Source organism: Thamnophis elegans, chromosome 4, assembly GCF_009769535.1.
Source record: "Thamnophis elegans isolate rThaEle1 chromosome 4, rThaEle1.pri, whole genome shotgun sequence".
Taxonomy (NCBI): Eukaryota; Metazoa; Chordata; class Lepidosauria; order Squamata; family Colubridae; genus Thamnophis; species Thamnophis elegans.
In genome coordinates, this window is record NC_045544.1 from 98,851,762 (window position 1) to 98,871,729 (window position 19,968).

The 19,968-nt window shown below is 41.0% G+C and overlaps 1 protein-coding gene across 3 annotated transcripts; it reads right to left on the reverse strand.

The window, feature by feature from the left end:
- Window positions 1–6,507: 6,507 nt before the first annotated feature.
- CNPY3 (canopy FGF signaling regulator 3) lies at window positions 6,508–17,970 on the reverse strand. 3 transcript variants are annotated; one of them, XR_004255242.1, is made up of 7 exons: window positions 17,764–17,970; window positions 15,852–15,975; window positions 15,462–15,558; window positions 15,210–15,332; window positions 13,966–14,083; window positions 11,187–12,376; window positions 6,508–9,271 (listed from the first exon to the last, which is right to left on the reverse strand). XR_004255242.1 is itself a non-coding variant. In XM_032216230.1 (6 exons), exons 1-6 carry the CDS (start codon window positions 17,879–17,881, stop codon window positions 12,147–12,149), a joined length of 810 nt encoding a protein of 269 aa, XP_032072121.1. In that variant the 5' UTR covers window positions 17,882–17,970; the 3' UTR covers window positions 11,066–12,146. The 3 variants fall into 3 exon arrangements, 1 of the variants encoding a protein (XP_032072121.1); XR_004255243.1 differs by lacking the exon at window positions 6,508–9,271 and having other exon boundaries at window positions 11,066–11,317; window positions 11,958–12,376; XM_032216230.1 differs by lacking the exon at window positions 6,508–9,271 and having other exon boundaries at window positions 11,066–12,376.
- Between the last annotated feature and the right edge of the window lie 1,998 nt (window positions 17,971–19,968).

Consider the following 19,968-nt stretch of genomic DNA (forward strand, 5'->3'; position numbering starts at 1 on the left):
TTCCCTGTATTTGTTTCTTTTCTTAAAAGATAACAATTGACTAATAACCAGGAATTCAAACAGCAAAATACATAAATGGGTGTTACTTTAGAAATTTGTTATGATTTCTATGGTATGACATCTTTCACTTTCTCATCTAATGTCCGATTTCCTGTTTCCATTTCCCAACATCAAAATAAAGCCTGCTCAGTATTTCTTTCTTAAAAGAGAATAGCTGAATAATAACCAGAAATTTAAATAGTTGAATTATAGGAATACAGGTATCGATGAAGAAGAAATAATTATTTTATTTCTCGAAAACAACTTCAGCAGGCTAGGCGGGAAAGTTGAGAAAAATAATTTCTCCCTCCCCCCTTTTTGAAAAGAAAAGCTGCTTTCCACTGAAGACATGATATAGGAGAAGATGGCAGTTTTTATCAGTGCCTGCGCTGTTGAAGGCACATCTAGTATCTCTGTGTGATCAGAATAGATTTTGAGGATCATAAAAATAAGGAGACTGGTTCTGCATCTTGGCCATTGGTTGACTACACCTGCATCTCCCATGAGGAAATTTTCAGGCAATAAAGTACCAGCTGGCATCACTGTTCATAGTTGCTACTCACTAATGTATAATGTGACATGGCTGCTGATTATGCTCATTTGTTTGGGCTGGCAGAAATTCAATTCGGCTTCAAGGGCATAAAGTTAGTTCACCCAATCTGTGCAGAAATCCTGTTGTGGAAATGTTTTAGAAAAGCTGCATATTCAAACTTACATGTGCAGTTCTTAACAAATATACGTGTTCATTTCATGTTATCTTAACCCCACTTTATTCACAGAAAATAATACACTCAAATAAAAATAAATAAATATAAATAAGGATGGGATCATACAACAAACTTAAACAGCCTATATTGGGTATCTAATTTGTAGCTGAGAATGGTGTGTGATGACAGCTACCGGTATATACGAATACCCTCAATATGTTGACTTCACATTTTGGCTGAACCCACATTTATCTTGGCCTTGCTGCAGAGTTATTGCCTCCTCTATGTTTTTTTAGGCCAGGAGGCCTTTTCATTGTTTTGTAACATCGAACTTTGAACTTTTGGCATCAAGGTCTCGTTTAATATTTGAATGAAAAGCTTGGGATCAAGGTGAAATTATATAAAGAAAGAGAGAAGAGAGAGGCAAAACCGAGCAACTGCCAACATCTCTCTTAGTGAAAATAATTGAGATATTTGTCTTGTAGACTTGGAAAAATTGGTTGTGAAATACAAAAATTATGGTTAAAAGAGACAATGCAGTTCCGGAAGTACTAGGAATGCCATATTAGGAATATGGAACAGATATAAATCCAGGCTGTGCTCCAAAATACTTTTATTAGCTTCAGAACAAGAAGCATTTTATAGAAAAGAAACAACAAGCAGAGAGAAATGGTTAAGGAGTCCAAGGTGCTCTCTGAGCTTGGTTGTTTTCTTGTAGACTGTATGGACTTTTTGCTCAAAATGGAAAAAATGAATTGGTGATTTATGGATATGCTGATTAAAAGGTTGAATATGGAAGAAGGAGACCATCTAATATCATCTTAAAGAGGGGGAAGAGATTATGATTATGATGAATGCCTCTTTGTGGGAGGATCTGTCTCCTCCTTAAGAGGCCATCGCAGTATTGCACAATGTTTGTCCAGCGTTCAGCTCTTTAGGGGAAAGGTTGTTGATCAATGGTAGTCTTGTAACGCCAAAAGGGTTCTGGAGGAAACAGATTATTATCAGGTATCAGGCCAGGTTATAGTATCATAATGGCATTAATCATTTCTGTAAGTGAATTTTGGCAGGGTAGGGATGGGGATTGTTGCCTATAATTCTACTGATCATAGTCTCCTTCTAGACTGGTTAAAGAGCTTGGGTGTGGGAGTCAATGTTCTTCTGTGGTTCTCCTCCTTCCTCAAATTCTGATTCCAACTGATGTTGGTGAAGGGGAAGAGTTCTAGCTCTAGATCTCTGCTATGAAGGGTGCCACAGAGCTCAACACTCTGAGTGAACACTCTGATGGGGCGCAGGAGTTCATGGCTTCCATGACAGCCATGGGCTTGACCCAGGTAATTCGGGGCCCAACCCACTCAGCGGGTCACACGCTCGACCTCGTATTCCTCTCGGAGCAGTGGACTTGTGATCTTGGTCTGAGGGGTAATGAGATCATACCCCTGTCGTGGTCAGACCACTGCCTACTGAGGCTTGACTTCCGGAGACCAAACCCCCACTGTAGGGAGGAGGAACCGACCAAGTGGTTCCGCCCCAGGCGACTTATGGACCCCTTGAGGTTCCAGACGGAGCTTGGGGTTATTCCTGATACTCTCGCCCACAATCCGGTAGAGACTCTGGTTGCTGCCTGGCACTCGGCAGCATCGGAGTCCCTCGACCGGATTGCGCCACTACGGCCACTCCGAGGTGGTGGATCCCGGAGGCCTCCTTGGTTTACCGAGGAGCTCCGGGAGTGGAAACGCCGAATGAGACGCCTAGAGCACCTGTGGAGGTCCAATAGATCTGAATCGAACCGAGCACTTTTAACAACCTGCACCAAGGAATACATCAGGGCACTTAGGGCAACAAAAAGAGCATATATTGCCTCCTTGGTTGCGTCCGCCGAGTCCCGTCCAGCCGCCCTGTTTAGGATAACCCGTTCCCTCTTAAATAAGAGGGATACGGGGGACCCCTTGCAGGGTAGGGCTGAAGACTATGCCCAGTTCTTGGCGGACAAAGTTGCTCGGTTTCGGTCGGATCTGGACTCCACCTTTGCAGATCCAGCCGAGGCACGAGTGGACGACCTGGTAGACCAGCGCTGGGTTGAGTTTCAAGATGTTACCCCCGGGGACGTGGACAAGGCCATGAGGGCTGTGAGTGCCTCCACCTGTGTACTGGACCCGTGTCCCTCCTGGCTGGTTGCTAACAGCAGGGAGGTGACACGGGGCTGGATCCAAGCGGTTATTACCGCCTCGCTTCGGGAGGGGCACTTCCCCGCCGCACTTAAAACGGCGGTGGTGAGACCCCTCCTGAAGAAACCATCTTTGGATCCAGCCGTACTTAACAACTACCGTCCAGTCTCCAACCTCCCCTTTATTGGGAAGGTTGTTGAGAAGGTGGTGGCCTACCAGCTTCAGCGGTCCTTGGAGGAAGCCGATTACCTGGACCCCTTCCAGTCCGGCTTCAGACCTGGTTACAGCACAGAAACCGCTTTGGTTGCATTGACCGATGATCTCTGGAGAGCCAGGGATGGAGGCCACGCCTCCATCTTGGTTCTTCTTGACCTCTCGGCGGCTTTCGATACCATCGACCATGGTATCCTTCTGCGACGACTGCGGGAGGTGGGGGTGGGAGGCACTGTTTTGCAGTGGTTCTCCTCCTACCTCTCGGACAGGTCGCAGTCGGTGTTAGTTGGGGGGCAGAGATCGACCACGAGGCCCCTAACATATGGTGTGCTGCAGGGGTCGGTCCTGTCCCCCGTACTATTTAACATCTACATGAAACCGCTGGGCGAGATCATTCGGAGGCACGGGATAAGATACCATCAATATGCGGACGATACGCAGCTGTATCTGTCCGCCCCGTGCCAACTCAATGAAGCGGTGGACGTGATGAACCGGGGTCTTGAGGCCGTTAGAGACTGGATGCGGGCTAACAAGCTTGTACTCAACCCGGAAAAGACCGAGTGGCTGTTGTGTTTCCCTCCCAATAATTCGGTTAGCGTTCCACCACTCAGGCTGGGGGGCCAAATTTTACACCCCTCAGACAGGGTTCGCAACTTGGGAGTCCTCCTGGACCCACAGCTGACCTTTGATCACCATCTGTCGGCTGTGACCAGGGGGGCATTTGCCCAGGTTCGCCTGGTGCGCCAGTTGCGACCCTACCTGAATCGGGAGGCCCTCACAACAGTCACTCGCGCCCTCGTGACCTCTAGGCTGGAATACTGCAACGTGCTCTACATGGGGCTGCCCTTGAAGAGCATCCGGCGACTTCAGCTAGTCCAGAACGCGGCCGCGCGAGTGATTGTGGGTGCACCTCGGCTCACCCACATAACACCTATCCTCCGCGAGCTGCGCTGGCTACCTGTTGATCTCCGTGTGCGCTTCAAGGTGCTTCTTACCACCTATAAAGCCCTTCATGGTAGTGGATCTGGGTACTTGAGAGACCGCCTCCTGCCGATTACCTCCTCGAGACCGATTAGATCTCATAGATTAGGCCTCCTCCGAGTGCCATCTGCCAGCCAGTGACGGCTGGCCACTACGCGGAGGAGAGCCTTTTCAGTGGCAGCTCCGACCCTCTGGAACGATCTCCCCGTGGAGATTCGTACCCTCACCACCCTTCAGACCTTCCGCGTAGCCCTCAAGAGCTGGCTATCCCGCCAGGCCTGGGGGTAAAGATTTGATCCGCCCCCACCCGAATGTTGAATGAATGTTGCTTATTTTTTAATTATGTGTTATGTTATATGTCACTGTTTGTATCCCCTCCCTATAAGTTGTTAGCCGCCCTGAGTCCCCTCAGGGAAAAGGGTGGCCTATAAATAAACTTATTCCTATTCCTATTCCTATTCCTCAACTCTCTCCCCACTCCCTTTCAACATTAACATGAAAATGTTAAGTACTGTATCATCAGTTATATATCTCCATACTGCCCCATCCAAGTAATGCTCCCAAGGCTATTTTCAGATGCTTGGAAACTGTGAGAGCCTTGGGCGGTGGAGGAGAATGGGTTTCAGCTCAATCTGACAAGAGTTCATTGTGCCACTTCTGGATGAGAAGGCACTTCTGAAATTATTCCATGCCGTAATCATCTCCCTATAGGACTATTGCAGTTTACTGAATATAGTTATCCTCCTGAAGATCATTTAAGAACTTCATCTGATCCAGAAGACAAAGACAGAGGAACAGAATCAAGATCACGTGAAGTGTTAATGCCACTTTATAATGCCTTGGTAAGGCCACACTTGGAATATTGCATTCAATTTTGATCGCCACGATGTAGAAAAGATGTGGAGACTCTAGAAAGAGTGCAGAGAAGAACAACAAAGATGATTGGAGGCTAAAACATATGAGGAACGGTTGCAGGAACTGGGTATGTCTAGTTTAATGAAAAGGACTAGGGGAGACATGATAACAGTGTTCCAATATCTCAGGGGTTGCCACAAAGAAGAGGGAGTCAAACTATTCTCCAAGGCATTTGAGGGTAGAACAAGCAGCAATGGATGGAAACTAATCAAGGAGAGAAGCAACAGAACTGAGAAGAAATTTCCTGACAGAACAATTAATCAGTGGGACAGCTTGCCTCTAGAAGTTGTGAATGCCCCAACACTGGATGTCTTTAAGAAGATGTTGGATAGCCATTTCTCTGGAATGGTTTAGGGTTTCCTGCCTAGGCAGGGGGTTGGACTAGAAGACCTCCAAGGTCCTTTCTCTGCTATTGTATTGTATTGTAAGGCAGGTGCAGTACTGAGTGCACTGCAGTATACCCATTTAACACTGCTACTTCATGAGCTGCACTGGCTCCAAGGGTGGGTTGCTCTGGCATTACTGCCTGTTCACAAGATTTTATATTCAGATTTCAGAATGCATAAAACAAATGCTCTGTTCAAAGGTGTAGCAGAGTTTTAAAAATCTGTCAGAAAGCCACTGTAATTGACACTCAGAGTTTGCTATCTGCTGAGTATACAAGTTAATTCATTCAATATAGTTTTCACTCTGCTACCCAGAAAGAAAAAGGGTTTTTTTAATGTCTTCTATCATCAATGGACTTGTTTAGCAAGTCCATCAAAGGGAGCCTGTAAAATTATACAGCAGCAAACAAGTTGGTATAAACATTGCCAAGAGAGGTGTAATGTTTCCAAAGATTTCTGCACATGAAAGATGGATCAAAGTGTGCAGCAGATGCCAACCAAGGATCTGCATTGCGAAGTGCAAAGCCAGCTGTGACACTCTACATATGTTTATATGTTTACTTATATTAAAGTGCAATAGCAGACACTTCTTATTGAACATGGAGGTAATTTGCATTGCCCATGGGAATAGCACAGGAATCTGACTTTATGTCCCAAGGCATTTTTTTCTTGTCATTGCTTACAGTCAATGCCTACAGATGATTAACTTTTTTCTAGGTATTTTTCAAAAGTAAACACTGGCTTCAAATTGTGACTTTTCCATCATAAATCTATGTGCAACCATGATGTCTTTTGGGCATCTCCCAGTAATCTATAAAGACTTAGATATTTCTACCAAGTCACCTTGGAAATTTATTACTATTAAGCTGGTATTAATGCATCAGTGTTCTTTAAAAAAACCTTGTTATGAAGAACATAGCTTGATCAGAGTTGGGAAATGTATGAAGTGAGGATTTTCTACAGACTCCAAATGAAATTCCCTTACGTTTACTAATACTGACGGAAACTCCAATGCAGCTATAACATACTGAAAATCAATGGAAAAACCAAACATAGGATTTCACACCAAAAAATAATAAATCCACTACAGACATCAAGTGATGATAGAAAACAAAATTTACCTCAGATTGACAAAAGTAAACATGAAAATAAAAAGACAGGAGAATGTTTCTTTTTGTAGTATCTCTGGAGAATTCAAAAGCTTACAGGTTTTGTTCCATTTTGTTTGGTACAGTGAAAGTATTATCCAACTCTAGATTTTATTCTGGTGTTCTTTTTAGACCAATATTTTTCATTTAAAAGTGATTATTACTTTTTTGAGACAGAAAAAAATAATGAAAATGTAATCTTCACATTGAGAAAAGCAATTTTCTTTTGCATTGAACTGCTGATTCCTGGCAATTGCCTGGACAAGCCCCTGCAGGTTTTTTGGCAATTTTCAGAAGTGGTTTTTAATGGTTTTCTGACAGAGAGAATGACTGGTGCAGTCACCCAGCCGGTTTTGTGCCTAAGGTGGGACAAGAATTCTAGGTTCTTACGTAGCCCAATGCATTATCCACTGCACCAAACCTGTGAGAAAACGTACTTGTGTTTAATTGTACAATCATTTAAAAATACAGCTAGTCGTCAATGACTGTAATTAAGACTGGGAATGATTGCTGGCACAGTTGTGAAACAAAAAATAACAATTGTGCCTATTTATGACAGAAGTTTTCCCAGTTCTGGTTATAGATATGTCAAACACATGCAGTTGATAAGCACATCAGAGGACCTGTATTTGCAGTCCTCCTGGTCCTTGAATAGAGTGTCAGGAGCTTCATTTTAGAGAACAGATGATACAAAGGTAAAAATTAAATTGAAAATTATTTAATTCATATGTAATACTGTCTGGATTTACAGTTCACAAGATGTGCCCTGCAGTGTCACAGGACACCATAGGTTATTTTGAATTTTCAAGGGGAATATAACAGTACTCAACATCAGTCATACACGAGTTCAGTAGCATGGGGGGGTGCTTTGAAAAAAACTCACTGAAGCTCCAAGGGTGCTGGGAAGTGGGAAAGTTTAGGAACTTTGGTTCCAGACACTTAATGGAAATCCTAGGAGCTCCACCTAAGGCTTTCAGATATCTTAGATATAATATTCTTAGAGACTATCTACTTTGATCTTAATCTATTCTTAAAGTACAGGAAAAGCTAATTACAAGCAGAGAAACCCCAGAACTACTGTAGTGTAAATATAATTTAAAATGTGTTGCCCTCTCTGGTTGTAATTTTAAACATTATTAAGCAAACTATGTGTATAAGAAGCAAAAGTATTCTGTAATTCTGCATAAAATTGAGACAAATAGATTGTGAGAGAGACAGGAATGGTGTTATCTTGACTTGGTAAATGGTAAGCCTGCACTTCACAGAAAAAGATGAACTAAGATCTCCACAGTAATTCAGTTTAGGTTGGGGAAAAAATCGAGAAATAATTTTAACTCTGGAAAAGCAAACTAAAAAAAAGTAGATTCCTTCAACTAAACTTCAACCCTTGGTGACTTTCATGGACTGAATCCATGCAGTTTTGTTCACAATATACAAAGGATTTGCCACTTAATTTTTCCAGAATTTTTCTTCAACAATAGTCAAGCATGCACTACAGGACTTTCCAGATATTCCTGCATCCAAGTATTAATCAGATCTGATCTTAGTCAGATGGCACTATCTAGCTAATTTCTATCTAGTTTGGCCAAACAAGCTAAGCAATCTCAGTAACATAACTATGCTTAAATAATCAGTGTCTCTGTACTTCTTTTTGAAATTCCACGTGTACTAATGATGAGCACCTTATAACTAATGCATATAAAATGCTGTGGAGTTGAATTTAGAAAGTGAATATGTTAAGCATTGCATGATTCAATGGAAAGAAATTTTGACTATGTTGGACCAATGGGAAAAATATGAGCACCAAAGGACTGGAATATACTTTGAACTATAACCTTAAAGAGAACTTTTATGAAATGACATATCTGTGGTATTTAACGTCAGATTGATAAATTATCTAAAATGTACAAAGGATTTTTGAATGTTTGCAAGAAATATAACAGTACAGAGGGCACTGTTTACCATACATGGTGGATGTGTTATAAGGCAAACAAATATTGGGAAAAGTTCCAGGTTTTAAATTCAGAAGTTCCTTAAGATGGACTTCTAATGGAAATCAGAAGTTTTTCTTTAGCACTATTGGATAAAAAGAAGGGAGGGAAATTGGAACTTTATTATGTATCTTGATGGCAGAAGAATCCCATATACTCAAAAATGGAAAACGGCTTGGACTCCCACAAGAGAGAAATGGACTGAAAAAAATGTGGAACTGGCAAACTTAACCACATTTGTTAGGGAAAAGAAGCTAAATAGTTTTGTTTCCATTTGGAAAATCACCTTTAGGTTCTTGAAAGAGAAAAAAAATTAAATTTTGAGTTTGAGATTTGATTAAGTAGATCATAATTAAAGAAATAGCTAGTATTTACTGTTTTAGATGAGTAAAAATTTAGCATTGCAATTGTATTTTGTATCTTATAGCACTGAAAGATGTTGGGAATCATTGCTTTTGGTTTTTTTATTTTCTTTTTCTTTCCTTCTTTTATACACCTTTCTCCCCTTGTCATTCCCCCCTTTTCTCATTGTCTCTATTTCTATTTTATATTGCAAAAAAACTTTTAATAAAAAAAGAAAAGCCACGACAAGATAAAATATTCAGAGATTGAAACCTCAGTCCAGGATACACAGAAAGGAATGCATCCAACTCTTGTACATTAAAAGACCATTATTTCCACAGCAAAAAGGTAGTCAACAAGTCAGATTGCAGCACACTTGTCCTGAAAGGGGAAAAAAAGGGGGGGGGAATGTATAAACGGCATTACAAATATTTCAGACAACTGGAAAAAAAGGTACCAAGAGAAAAAGGCAATCTCTGTTGCAATGAAATCGTGAAAAGCCCTGTAAATATAGGACTACCAGATTTAGGCTGCAAAAATCCAGATGATTAACAGAATGCAGCAAAATGTTACAAGCTTTTGTATCTTTGCCACCATCTAAAGATGGTCTGGATTTTGCAGCTCATATATAGCAGCCACTCCTAAAGAAAAGGGGATTTATTCTAAAAGGGAATGTTCTGAATTGCAGCAAACTCTAGGTAGGGTATTTTAAAAATCTCAAAGTAAAGGCTGGCTTTCTTTTTTGTGAGAAAACATCTGAAATGAAAGGCAAGTTTGCAAAATTTGCAAACTGTAAGCAGCTTCTCTTGCCATTTTGCTCACCCTCTTCTGTTATATCTTATAGCAAGACACATACCAGCTTTGTCCTACTCGAAGTATGAGAAGAATATGAAAAAATGGTTTGAGTACAAAATGAAAGGCCAGATATCTACACCCAAGTGTTCAATCCTGCGTTAAAGAAGTGGTGATCCATTTGATCACTCCATTCTGACACACCACGATTCTTTTCAACGCATGGCAAAGGAATTTCATAATAAAATTTGCAGACATTGGCTGGATTCATATATTGTGCTAAATCGTGTGTGTGTGTGTGTGTGTGTGTGTGTGTGTGTGTGTATGCTGTACCTGGCCACACATTGCTGTGGGCCAGTCTGGGCGTAATGGGGCGGCAGGTGGGTGCTGCCATTGGTCAGGATTCGGGGCTGCTGGGCTGGGCGAGGCTGGTTGGGGGAGACAGTGCCGGGGCTGTCGGCCTCATGGAAGTTGTTGAGCATCTCCTAGGAGGAGCTGCGCTCGGGCTCCCCCAAGTTGATGGCCCGGGAGAGTGAGACATCCAGGATCTCGGAGGAGAAGTCCTCGGTGTGCCACCTCACAGGGCACCCAGGGGCTGCCCCAGCCCCGCTGCACCTCAGGCTGACACCGCAACCATCGCCCTGCCGGAGCCGCCTTGGCAAGGCCATAGCTGGCTCACTGTGAAGGGGGGTGCAGAGCGCGTGCAGGCAGCCGGGCTGAGGAGACACTCTGGCTCTGCCTCCTTTGGAGCTCCGCTGGGCTGGCTGGGGGTAAGCTGGCTTAAGGGTGGGGGGAGGCGGCCGAGGGATGGCACAGGTGGCACCCCACTGCAGACAGCAAAGGCCCAGCAGGAGGGGAGGGGGAGGCCGAAGGGCTTCGACTCCCCTTGGCGGAAATGGCCAAAGCTCATCAGAATGGGGGCGGAAAGGGGAAAGGGTGTGGCCGCAGCCCAGCCACACATATAAAGGGACCGTCAGGACAAAGCTGGAAAGAGACCGAACTGTTCCAAATATACTATACTCACTAAATGAACACTATGGTAAACGACACAGCTCAATTCCAACGCAATGTCAGACGAAATAATTAAATCAAAATGAAAATAAATCAAATCTATGAAAATTAAATATAACAATGCAATTGGAAACATTGAAATGGAATCATGAAATATGATGAAAGCAATCGATGAAGAACTTTCGGAGATTAGCGATTTTGAACAAACAACCATTACATTTGTGTGTGTGTGTGTGTGTGTGTGTGTGTGTGTGTGTGTGTGTGTGTGTCTTAAACAAACAATAACCACATGATTCTAAGTCATAAACAGTGATATACAAATCACTTTATGACCTAGTATAATGTGTGAAACAAGTCAGAGACAACTGTTCCTCTTACAGGACACCACCTTTATTTTAATACCACTTTTCAGCAACTCTGCAAATATGCTTTGTCCAATGAAAGATTAATAACAGAACTCATAAATGAGTCATACATGAAACAAGCATGTTACCTCAGTCTGAAAATAATATTTAGTTGGCCATTTTGCACCTGGAGGTTCTTAGCTATCTCATTCCTTTCAATCTCTTGAAGAAACAGTGTTACATCACTTTGAACACCGAACAGAGATAATAGGTACATTCCCTGGAACAGATATGGAGGGTCAATAGAGGAACTAAATGAAACACAAATTATACAAAAAATACCCTACATTTTTATTTTAAAAAAAACTTAAGAAAATGGTAAGCATGACTATGGTATATCCAGAAACAAATGTTGGGGATTGAAAGCATTAACAAATGCTCCTCTTATTGAAATGGCTGCAGAATTGATTCCATACAATAAGAACTTTTAAAAAAAGAAACAGAAGATAAATGCAATGCCTTTTATCCTGGCAGAACCTTCATTCTCACTTCATCCCAAATGAACCGTGTTCTGTTTAATAAGGAAGGACAGCAGTAAATGCATCTCACCCCCTAACAGAATGTACAAGTTAGAGACCTGTCAGATTACAGCCAAATCCTGGAATATGGCAGGAAAACGAACTGCCATAAGATCAGACTGTCTTTGTTAATGCTTTCCTTTTCATTTCTCTTTTTTCACCAATGTTGTCCAGCAAGTCAATGTCAAAAGTGATGGGATAGGGACTTAATGAGGGCAGCAAACTCAGTTTCCAAAGGCAAGCCACATAGACTAGATAGTCAACAGCTCAACTGCATCTTCCACAGCACTTCTAATTTGACTGTCCACCAAAGAATACAAGTAACAAGCTGGCTTTCTGTACCTTGTCTTTGCTGAGGTGTAGTAACACTGAAGAATTCCGTTTCAAGTGATCATGATCATTTCTTCACTTCCCCTTCACAACAATATGGATCTTCTCGCAACTCCCATGGGCCACAGCAATTCGCAATGGTCCAAATACAAGCTTGCAAACCCACAAGACAAGTGTGGATGGAACAGGACTCTGAAGATCCTACAGTTCATCTGTGCTGTGTGAAAGTGAAGCCAGCTTCTGATCATCTTCCTTTGCAGTCTGATCAGGTGACTCTGATGTGCTTGGTTGCATGTTTTCTCTTTCTTGATCAGCCTTGGATCGTTTTTTATTCTTTGAAGACTTTTTTGCTTTGCCTTCCTTTTTCTTGGTCTTCTGCCTTGTATTTGCCATGTCTCCTTTTTTCCCAGTCCACGTTTCTTCCAGACAGCCTAGACAAAGGACAAGAACAGTTCCTAAGATATCATCAAACTGCCACTTCCCTCTATCTTTACTTAAACATCACTATTTTTCTTTCCCTGTCAACCTTCACAATTTCCATTCAGTTTAAATTACTAGTTCCTGAGACCAGGGACTGCTGAGTTGATTACAGGTTAATATTTCACAGAACTATTGTGAAGATGTGACATTTAGGAAAGACAGGACTTGCAAATGCTGTCAATTCTGGTAAACAGATCAAAGGTTAATACTAAGCATAACAAAACTTTGCATTATCTACAACTGAAACTATTAACATTGCAGCCTGATTAAGTCACCTCTTCCTTTTAATTAATGAAACCTACTTATGAATAAAATTGGCTTTCAATTCCATCCTTCTCCAGCATAAAGAAAAAAAAATTAAAGTAAGAATTGTTAAATTATTAAAATTTAAATTATTTACCTCTTTTTCCTTAGTAACAAAAATGGGAAGCAGCTCTCAGTGACAGTTTTGGTTTAAGGGTAATTTTTTTAAAAAAAAAAATGTTTTCATAAAGGTCTGAGAAAAGAAATTCATTAATTTATTCTAATTAATCTTATTCACAAACTCTAGTGGCCAGCCAAATCTTAGAACCATTAGAACCACATCCATAATGTGCCAAAGAATTGGAATCCCACCCCAAGATATGGTTTATTTTAATTATAGTGTGTGGATTTTAAAAATAGATTAATTCTTTTTTTTTAAAAAGAATTTAAAAAACTAAAACTAAATAAGCCACACTTTCTCCCATGTGGCATGAGCAACCAGGCATCATGGTGTTCTTCATAAAGTCTAGTGAAGGGGCAGACGTCTCCCTCTTTGACTATGTCAGTTCTTGTTTCCTAACCAGAATACTTCCATTAAGTTAAAGAAAGGGGTCCCCATGGTGGGTCTAGGCCCGTGATGGCACATCTATGACACATGTGCCTGTGGTGCACCCAGAGCCCTCTCTGTGGGCATGTGTGTTGTCGCCAGCTGCTCTTCTGATTTTCGGATGGTCTTCACGGGCACCAGAGCAGCAGAAAAAATAGCCTGAAAAATGCCCCTCAAAATTCCCCAAAAACAGGCATGCTTGTGGCGGCCAACTGGTCTTCGGATTTCCAGTGATCCAACACACATGAAGACCAGCTGGCCGGCGCACATGTGCATGCTGGAAAGCTGAAGGTCAGCTGGCTGGTGCGCACATGCGCACTGGCCAGCTGGTCTTCAGATTTCCAGTGCTCTGGCATTTGCACACACATGCATGAGCATTCCAGTTTGGGCACTCAGCACCACTGGCCTAGGCAGACCTGACTACCGAGATGTTTTAAAGGCTGAACTCAGCATAATTTTTGGGGGGAAAATATGTTTTTACCAAGTTGGTTCTTTTCTGAAATTGGAATCCAATGGATTATTATTCCCACCTATTTTTATGTCTTTCATCCTGCCCCAAATGTAGAGCTTGGCACTGCACAGAAAAACATGTTTCCCATGTGGTGGATGAGGAAAGATGGGGCTGTGCTGTACAAGCATCACTAGATCTCAGCCACCCACATTAATCAATTCCACAAAAAGGAAACTCACTGGCATCCTTTCCTTTCAACACATGATTTGCACATAGAAACTGGGAAATGTCTTCTTGTTGATTGTTTTTATACCAATCTTCAATCACATCTTCATATTCCTCCACCATTGTCTCACACTAGCAGACAAAATGAGAGGGAAACCAAAATTATTACAGTGCAATGCCAAATCCAGAGTTTCATACCACATCTTTTCACATACTGTAGATAATTTCATTTGTTATAAAATAACTCTTCAGTTGCCTCAGAATCATGTCACTGAAGAATAACAGAAACAGACCAAAAATAACAGAAGACAAAGGAGTAGAGAGGTAACATTGTCAGTATTTTTAGAATTTTAGATTTACATTTTTTTATCTTTAAAAGCCTCCTTTATTTTGTAAAGTAGAATCTAAAAATGAATGTTAATGCCATTAAAGGTTCAAAGGGTTAGGGTTTTGGAACCTAAGCACCTCAAAAAAAGTTTTTTCCTGTCTCTCTTTGCACTTAAATAATCTGTCAATATCCCTCCTCCACTATTTGATATATGTATGACAGAATAATTTTAGGCAGCACCTCTTGACCCCTAAAGAATGGAGTCCAGGCAACAGACAGCTCAGCTATGTTAAGGAAAGCATTCTGAGGAAAGAGATACGGTACAGTGATAGCTGATTCCCATTGTTGTGCAATATTATTTAGTCTCCCCCCTCCATACTCAGGCCTTTAGAAATATACATTTACATTTTTTTCCCAAATGGCGATTGGCAGAATTAAGAGTAAAGACTTAGTAAACCACAGAAGCTTCAGCAGTTTCCTCCTGAAACAATTTCTGTAAATTATTTGTAAATATTCAGATTAACATAATTTTTAACTAATGAGATGCTTCATTAATTTTTTTAAGTAACTAACCATTTAGAAACTTCTTCTTGGGGTCCCTCAGAGCTTCCCCGGATTGCATCACATTGAAATTTTGAGGCAGAATAGCAGTTATTGATGATATATTTTTTAGAAATGACTTAAGGTACATAAACACATTCAGCCGCATCCATTCTTCTGTGAATTAAAGCCCCAGTCCTCCAAACTAGAAAAAAGGTAGGTCCCACCCACTCCATGTCCCTGCAGCCGTTGAAGGCTAAAAATAGTAAATTCAAAGGAAGGGAAAATCTCAAGCAAAGTTACCTAACATCATGTAGATCTGGGTGATTACTATCAGATTTTTAAAAAAATAATACCAGTATAAAAATAAAGGTCCTTCAACCACCATACCTGTTTCTTAAGGTCAGCCACTTCTGCAGAGGTTTCATTCCATAACGCATATGGAATGTCCATCACCACTTTTACTCCTTTGTGCACCAAGTTATGAAGAGTTTGAAATGTCTCTGATATACCCTAAAAGAGTGAATAAAGAATATACTTTAAAAACATCAAGGTAGCCAAAGGAAAGTGAGGAACAAGTAATGCAAGTTGATGCTTGTAAAAATTATGCAATAAGTGCTAGAAGAATTCTAAGTTACAAACCTTTGCAAATCTATTGCTTCCTGTTCTTTCTTTGTGCAAATTATACTCCAAAAGCCTCTTGCAGATATTTTCTGTCACCTCGATCAGTCGAATGTCCCTGCAGACAGAAAGGAATGCTGGGAAATTAAATGACATTTCTGGATGCCCACTATTTCAACTATGAAAATGAAAACTCAGGTTACTTTAATTACGGAGGACAAATGACCAGTATAATCATCCATTTGCTTCCTCCAAGTTTTTTATCTTCCAATGCTATGGCACTTTACTTCATAATTCATATTTTAACATTTTGCTGATCCCTCAATCCATTCTTAGGACTCCTCTGTGAATCCTGAAGGATTAGCCAACATAAAAACCTATTGCACTTCTCAACAACCTTGTTCCACTTACGATTTTGTGTACTTGATTTTGGATCCCTTGCCATCCAGAAAGCCATATTTCGTGTCAATCACCTCCTTGGTCTTGCCAGTTTCATCGAAGGAAGCCTTCAGTTCCAAAGCAACATACTTGCAAACTAAATACAGTCAAAACTCAAAACAATTAGTAATGGTAATTGTGACTGCTGATCCCCTATATTACAAATGTTGTTCAATTTTCCATCTTATAGCAATAAACATATTGTAAAGCAGTCCAGTAGTTTCACTACTCTATTTGCAAAATTTAAAGACTCTCTATGCATGGATATAATGAAAATTCACATAGTACTAAACTCTTTATACCATACATTGCTCTGTGCCACCAAGTGCCACATTTTTGCAACTGGACAACCACAGAAATTCTTTATATAATAAAACAAAATATACATTCTCTGTTCTAATAAGCCCACACAACTAGATTTGCTGAACTCATTTTCTCAGTCTAAATTCAGTTTGCTTTCTTTATGCCTCACTGCTACCTACTTCAGAAACCTTAAAAACTCACAACCATGGGCTCCCTTGTTTTTTCTGTTCCTCTTTTCTTTTTTACTCATCTGGCCCCATTTTAAGATTTTTTTCAGATCCTTTTTCCATTCTATTAATACCATATATTTTTTAAATAAAACTCCCAGTCTCTTTTGAAAAACAGCCATTTAATGGCTATCATTCACTACAGTAAGAAAGTCCTGTCACATAATTTATTTTATTTACTAACATTAATATCAGGTCTACTCTTAAAACACCCAAAGCAGCTAATAGGCTGCAATATAAAAAACATAATGATGAGGATATTGTCCCATCATTCCCAGATTAAAATCATTTCTTTTACACCTCCAAAATAACTTTGTAGCACTAATGTCATTACATTAATGATTACATTAGTTGCTTTGTGGAGAGATGGGCAGCAAACAAATGTAATAATAATACATTTGAAGTATATCAATATTTCTTCATATTAGGAGTTTCTAAACACAATTACTCCCTACTCCCTATTTTGTTGCCTGCCTCATCCCGTAAATCTATTTTACTATCTCACTATATGTTACTCTCATGATTACAACTTAAAAATATCTAGCAATTAGGAGAAGGTGCTGTCTTTTCTAGTGCTGCCAGAGATAAATATATTACTTCATATCCAAACACTGTTTTTCACATTGTAGCATTTTAAAGACTATAACATAATAAATACTGAAATTTTTGACAAAGGTAAGACAAGATCGGTGCTCCGTTCATTCTGGGACTATCTTTGAAAAAACATATAACTATTTTATGATGCACTAGCTGGATACCTGTGCTTCATAAGTAAACCATGTGATCGGCTACGCAGGAAAAATTGGATCAGTGGTGGTAGGTGATTGAAACAATAAGGGCATATTGCTCCGCTGCCTTGAGTCCAAAGTTTATAGTACTGTAAGGAGCCCCAGAGTCCTCCTGAGTGAAAGAGGGGAATGTCTGCCAGTTTGAATTGAAGTAACAGGAATGTGAGGCAACTGGCAGTTGGAACAGTTCTTTTCAGGTGGGGAGGGGGAGTAGAACTTAGCATCAGAGCCTGTTAATTACTGTATAAGAAATACTAATGATCTGAGGGTCATTTCGAAAAATCCTTTCCTAGTGAGCACCTAGAAGCCAAGGGAAGCATACGTGCCAAATTTCAAGTTTGTAGGCTTGAAATGTAGGCGGTTCTGGAGATTTCGGGATGAGAGCGTGATATTTGCCTTTTATATAGAGAGATTATTATTATCCTCCTAGCTGGACCTTACTAGGCAGGAGTTTGCCCTGTCTAAGCTCCTGTTTAAATAACTGCCGCTACAGAGTTGAGACTTTTCATCCACTCCTTCCAGATCCCATCAGCGCCCCTCACTCCGTACTCCTGAATCCAAGCTCACCTTCGCATTTATTGGGTAATTTAACCCAGTCGCCGTCATCAGCGACGGCTCCCCCCAGCCCAGCCGGCACCAGCAGCAAGACCAATAAAGCACCGACGCCCGGAACCCGCGAAGCCATCGAGGACCTCCCTTAAGATTGCCACGCCGCCACAGGCACAACAGCCGCACGAACTAATACTCCCAGTCCGCCCTCCGCTTCCGGGATCCTCCTCTTCTAATGTAACTATAACAACCAGCTGTACCAACCAATTGCGGCCACAGTCGTGGCAGGTACCAAAGGACGGCTCGGAATGCTCCGCTTGCCAGCCAATCGAAGGCTCACATAGCGCTCTCATTTCCCCAATAAGCGTGCTTTGTCCTTCTCCTTCTACCCTTGAAGTGCTGCCCTCGTTACTCTCTTATTGGCCGGTCTGACTCCGTCCCTGTTTGTTACGCTCACCCCATTCGTTACAAAAGACGGGATGAATGGGTGGGGGAGGGGCGAAGTGCTCCTTTCTGATTGGACCGAGGTCATGCTGAATGAGATACAGTAGTGAAGTTCGGTGGGCTTACTTTATATTATTCAGGTTTTCCTTTTATTCAAAATAGTAACAGAGAAGATGTGAAATAGATGGGCCTTTCCTTGCTTCGTGCTTATAAATAGATCGAGCCTGGGGGGAGGGGAGGAAATGGAACTAAATGAGAATTCTGGGAGTTGTAGTTGAACATATCTGGTAGGCACTCTATTTGGAAATAGGCTCCAGACATTTTGCTGCCGAGGCTGAACATAAATTGGCTCCTCTTACTCTAAATGACGACAAATACAATTCAGGATTAGCCAAAATATTTTAGAATAGAATAGAATTCTTTATTGGCCAAGTGTGATTGGACACACATGGAATTTGTCTTTAGTGCATATGCTCTCAATGTACATAAAAAGACAGGATATATTAGTCAAGAATCATGGTACTGCACTTAATGATAGTCATATGGTACAAATAAGCAATAAGGAAACAATATCTATATAAATCATAAGGATACAAGCAACAAGTTGCAGCATGCAGTCATAAATGGGAGGAGATGGGTGAATTTGAAATGTTATTTCCTGGCAGTACAAATGCAAGAGCAGAACGAGGTTACAGTTTGCTGTCTCTTGCTGGCGTCCAAGGGGAGCTGCCTTAGACAACTGCCTCATCCTGCTTAGGAGTCTTCTTTCTGCAAATGGGCACCCTCCAAATATATAGGACCAATTTCCACAATTTCTTCTCTCTGCTGGATAGAGGAATAGGGAATATGGAAGTTGAAGTGCACCTGTAAGACATCCAGTGTGGGAAAACTCATTTACAAAAATGCAGCGGGTCAGTAGTACATTCCATTGAGCAATGGCACTTTTTCTTAGATAAATTTCTAAATGATTACAATCTTGATTTTGTGGTATCAAATTGTCATCAACTCTTAGTGACCACATGGAAATGAACACCATGATTATAGTAGTAGCCTGGTCCTTTAGTTCTTCCAATAGTGTCCTATGTTGCCATTGACTATCCACCTTGCTGCTGGTTGTCCTCTTTCCTTCCTTAATGGAAACATAGGTGTTCTGTTGTATCAATATGGCTACAAGTGGGAAAATATTTAATAAAACCTCCCCTTGAAGTCCTCACTCTGCTTAAAGCCACATATCTCAAAATTGCAGCCCTTTGTGTCTGGAGAGACAAAAGTTTCTAGGGATCAGATGGTATGGCATAATTCAATTCTTGATATCCAATCCTCATCTATGAAATTGTTTTCTTTGTGGTGCAGAATACAGTAGGGATTATCTGCTGTCCTACTTTCCATCTCTCTTCTCTTACCACAACATACATAGAATATTTAAAACTGGAATAACTAAAGGCTACTTACATTGGAACTGTCCATACAGTACTTATTTCCCATAATACACTTTTCCTGTGATTCTGGGAGATAGTTGCCTTTCAATATTTAGATGTGGACGTATATAAATAAAGTGGATTTTTACCTGTGGTTCCCCCACCATCTCTCCCCCTCTCCCTCCTTCCCTCTCTGTTTTTGCCTGCTTTGTCTCATTTTGCTAGCAGTTGTGTAATAAAATAAACATCAAGCTGTTTTTTTGCTAGCTGAACTACATGACGTGCATGCTTGCTCTGATCCTGCTCCATGTACTGACAGAATAATTATTCAATGCATTTAAGAACAAATAACTGAGCTCAT

Coding starts and splice junctions, on each gene's coding strand:
- CNPY3 (XM_032216230.1), bottom strand. CDS start 17,881: ATGGCTTCGCGGGTTCCGGGCGTCGGTGCTTTATTGGTCTTGCTGCTG. Junction 15,559..15,851: donor AAAATCAAGTACACAAAATC/GTAAGTGGAACA, acceptor TTCTGTCTGCAG/GGACATTCGACTGATCGAGG. Junction 15,333..15,461: donor GAAGCAATAGATTTGCAAAG/GTTTGTAACTTA, acceptor TCACTCTTTTAG/GGTATATCAGAGACATTTCA.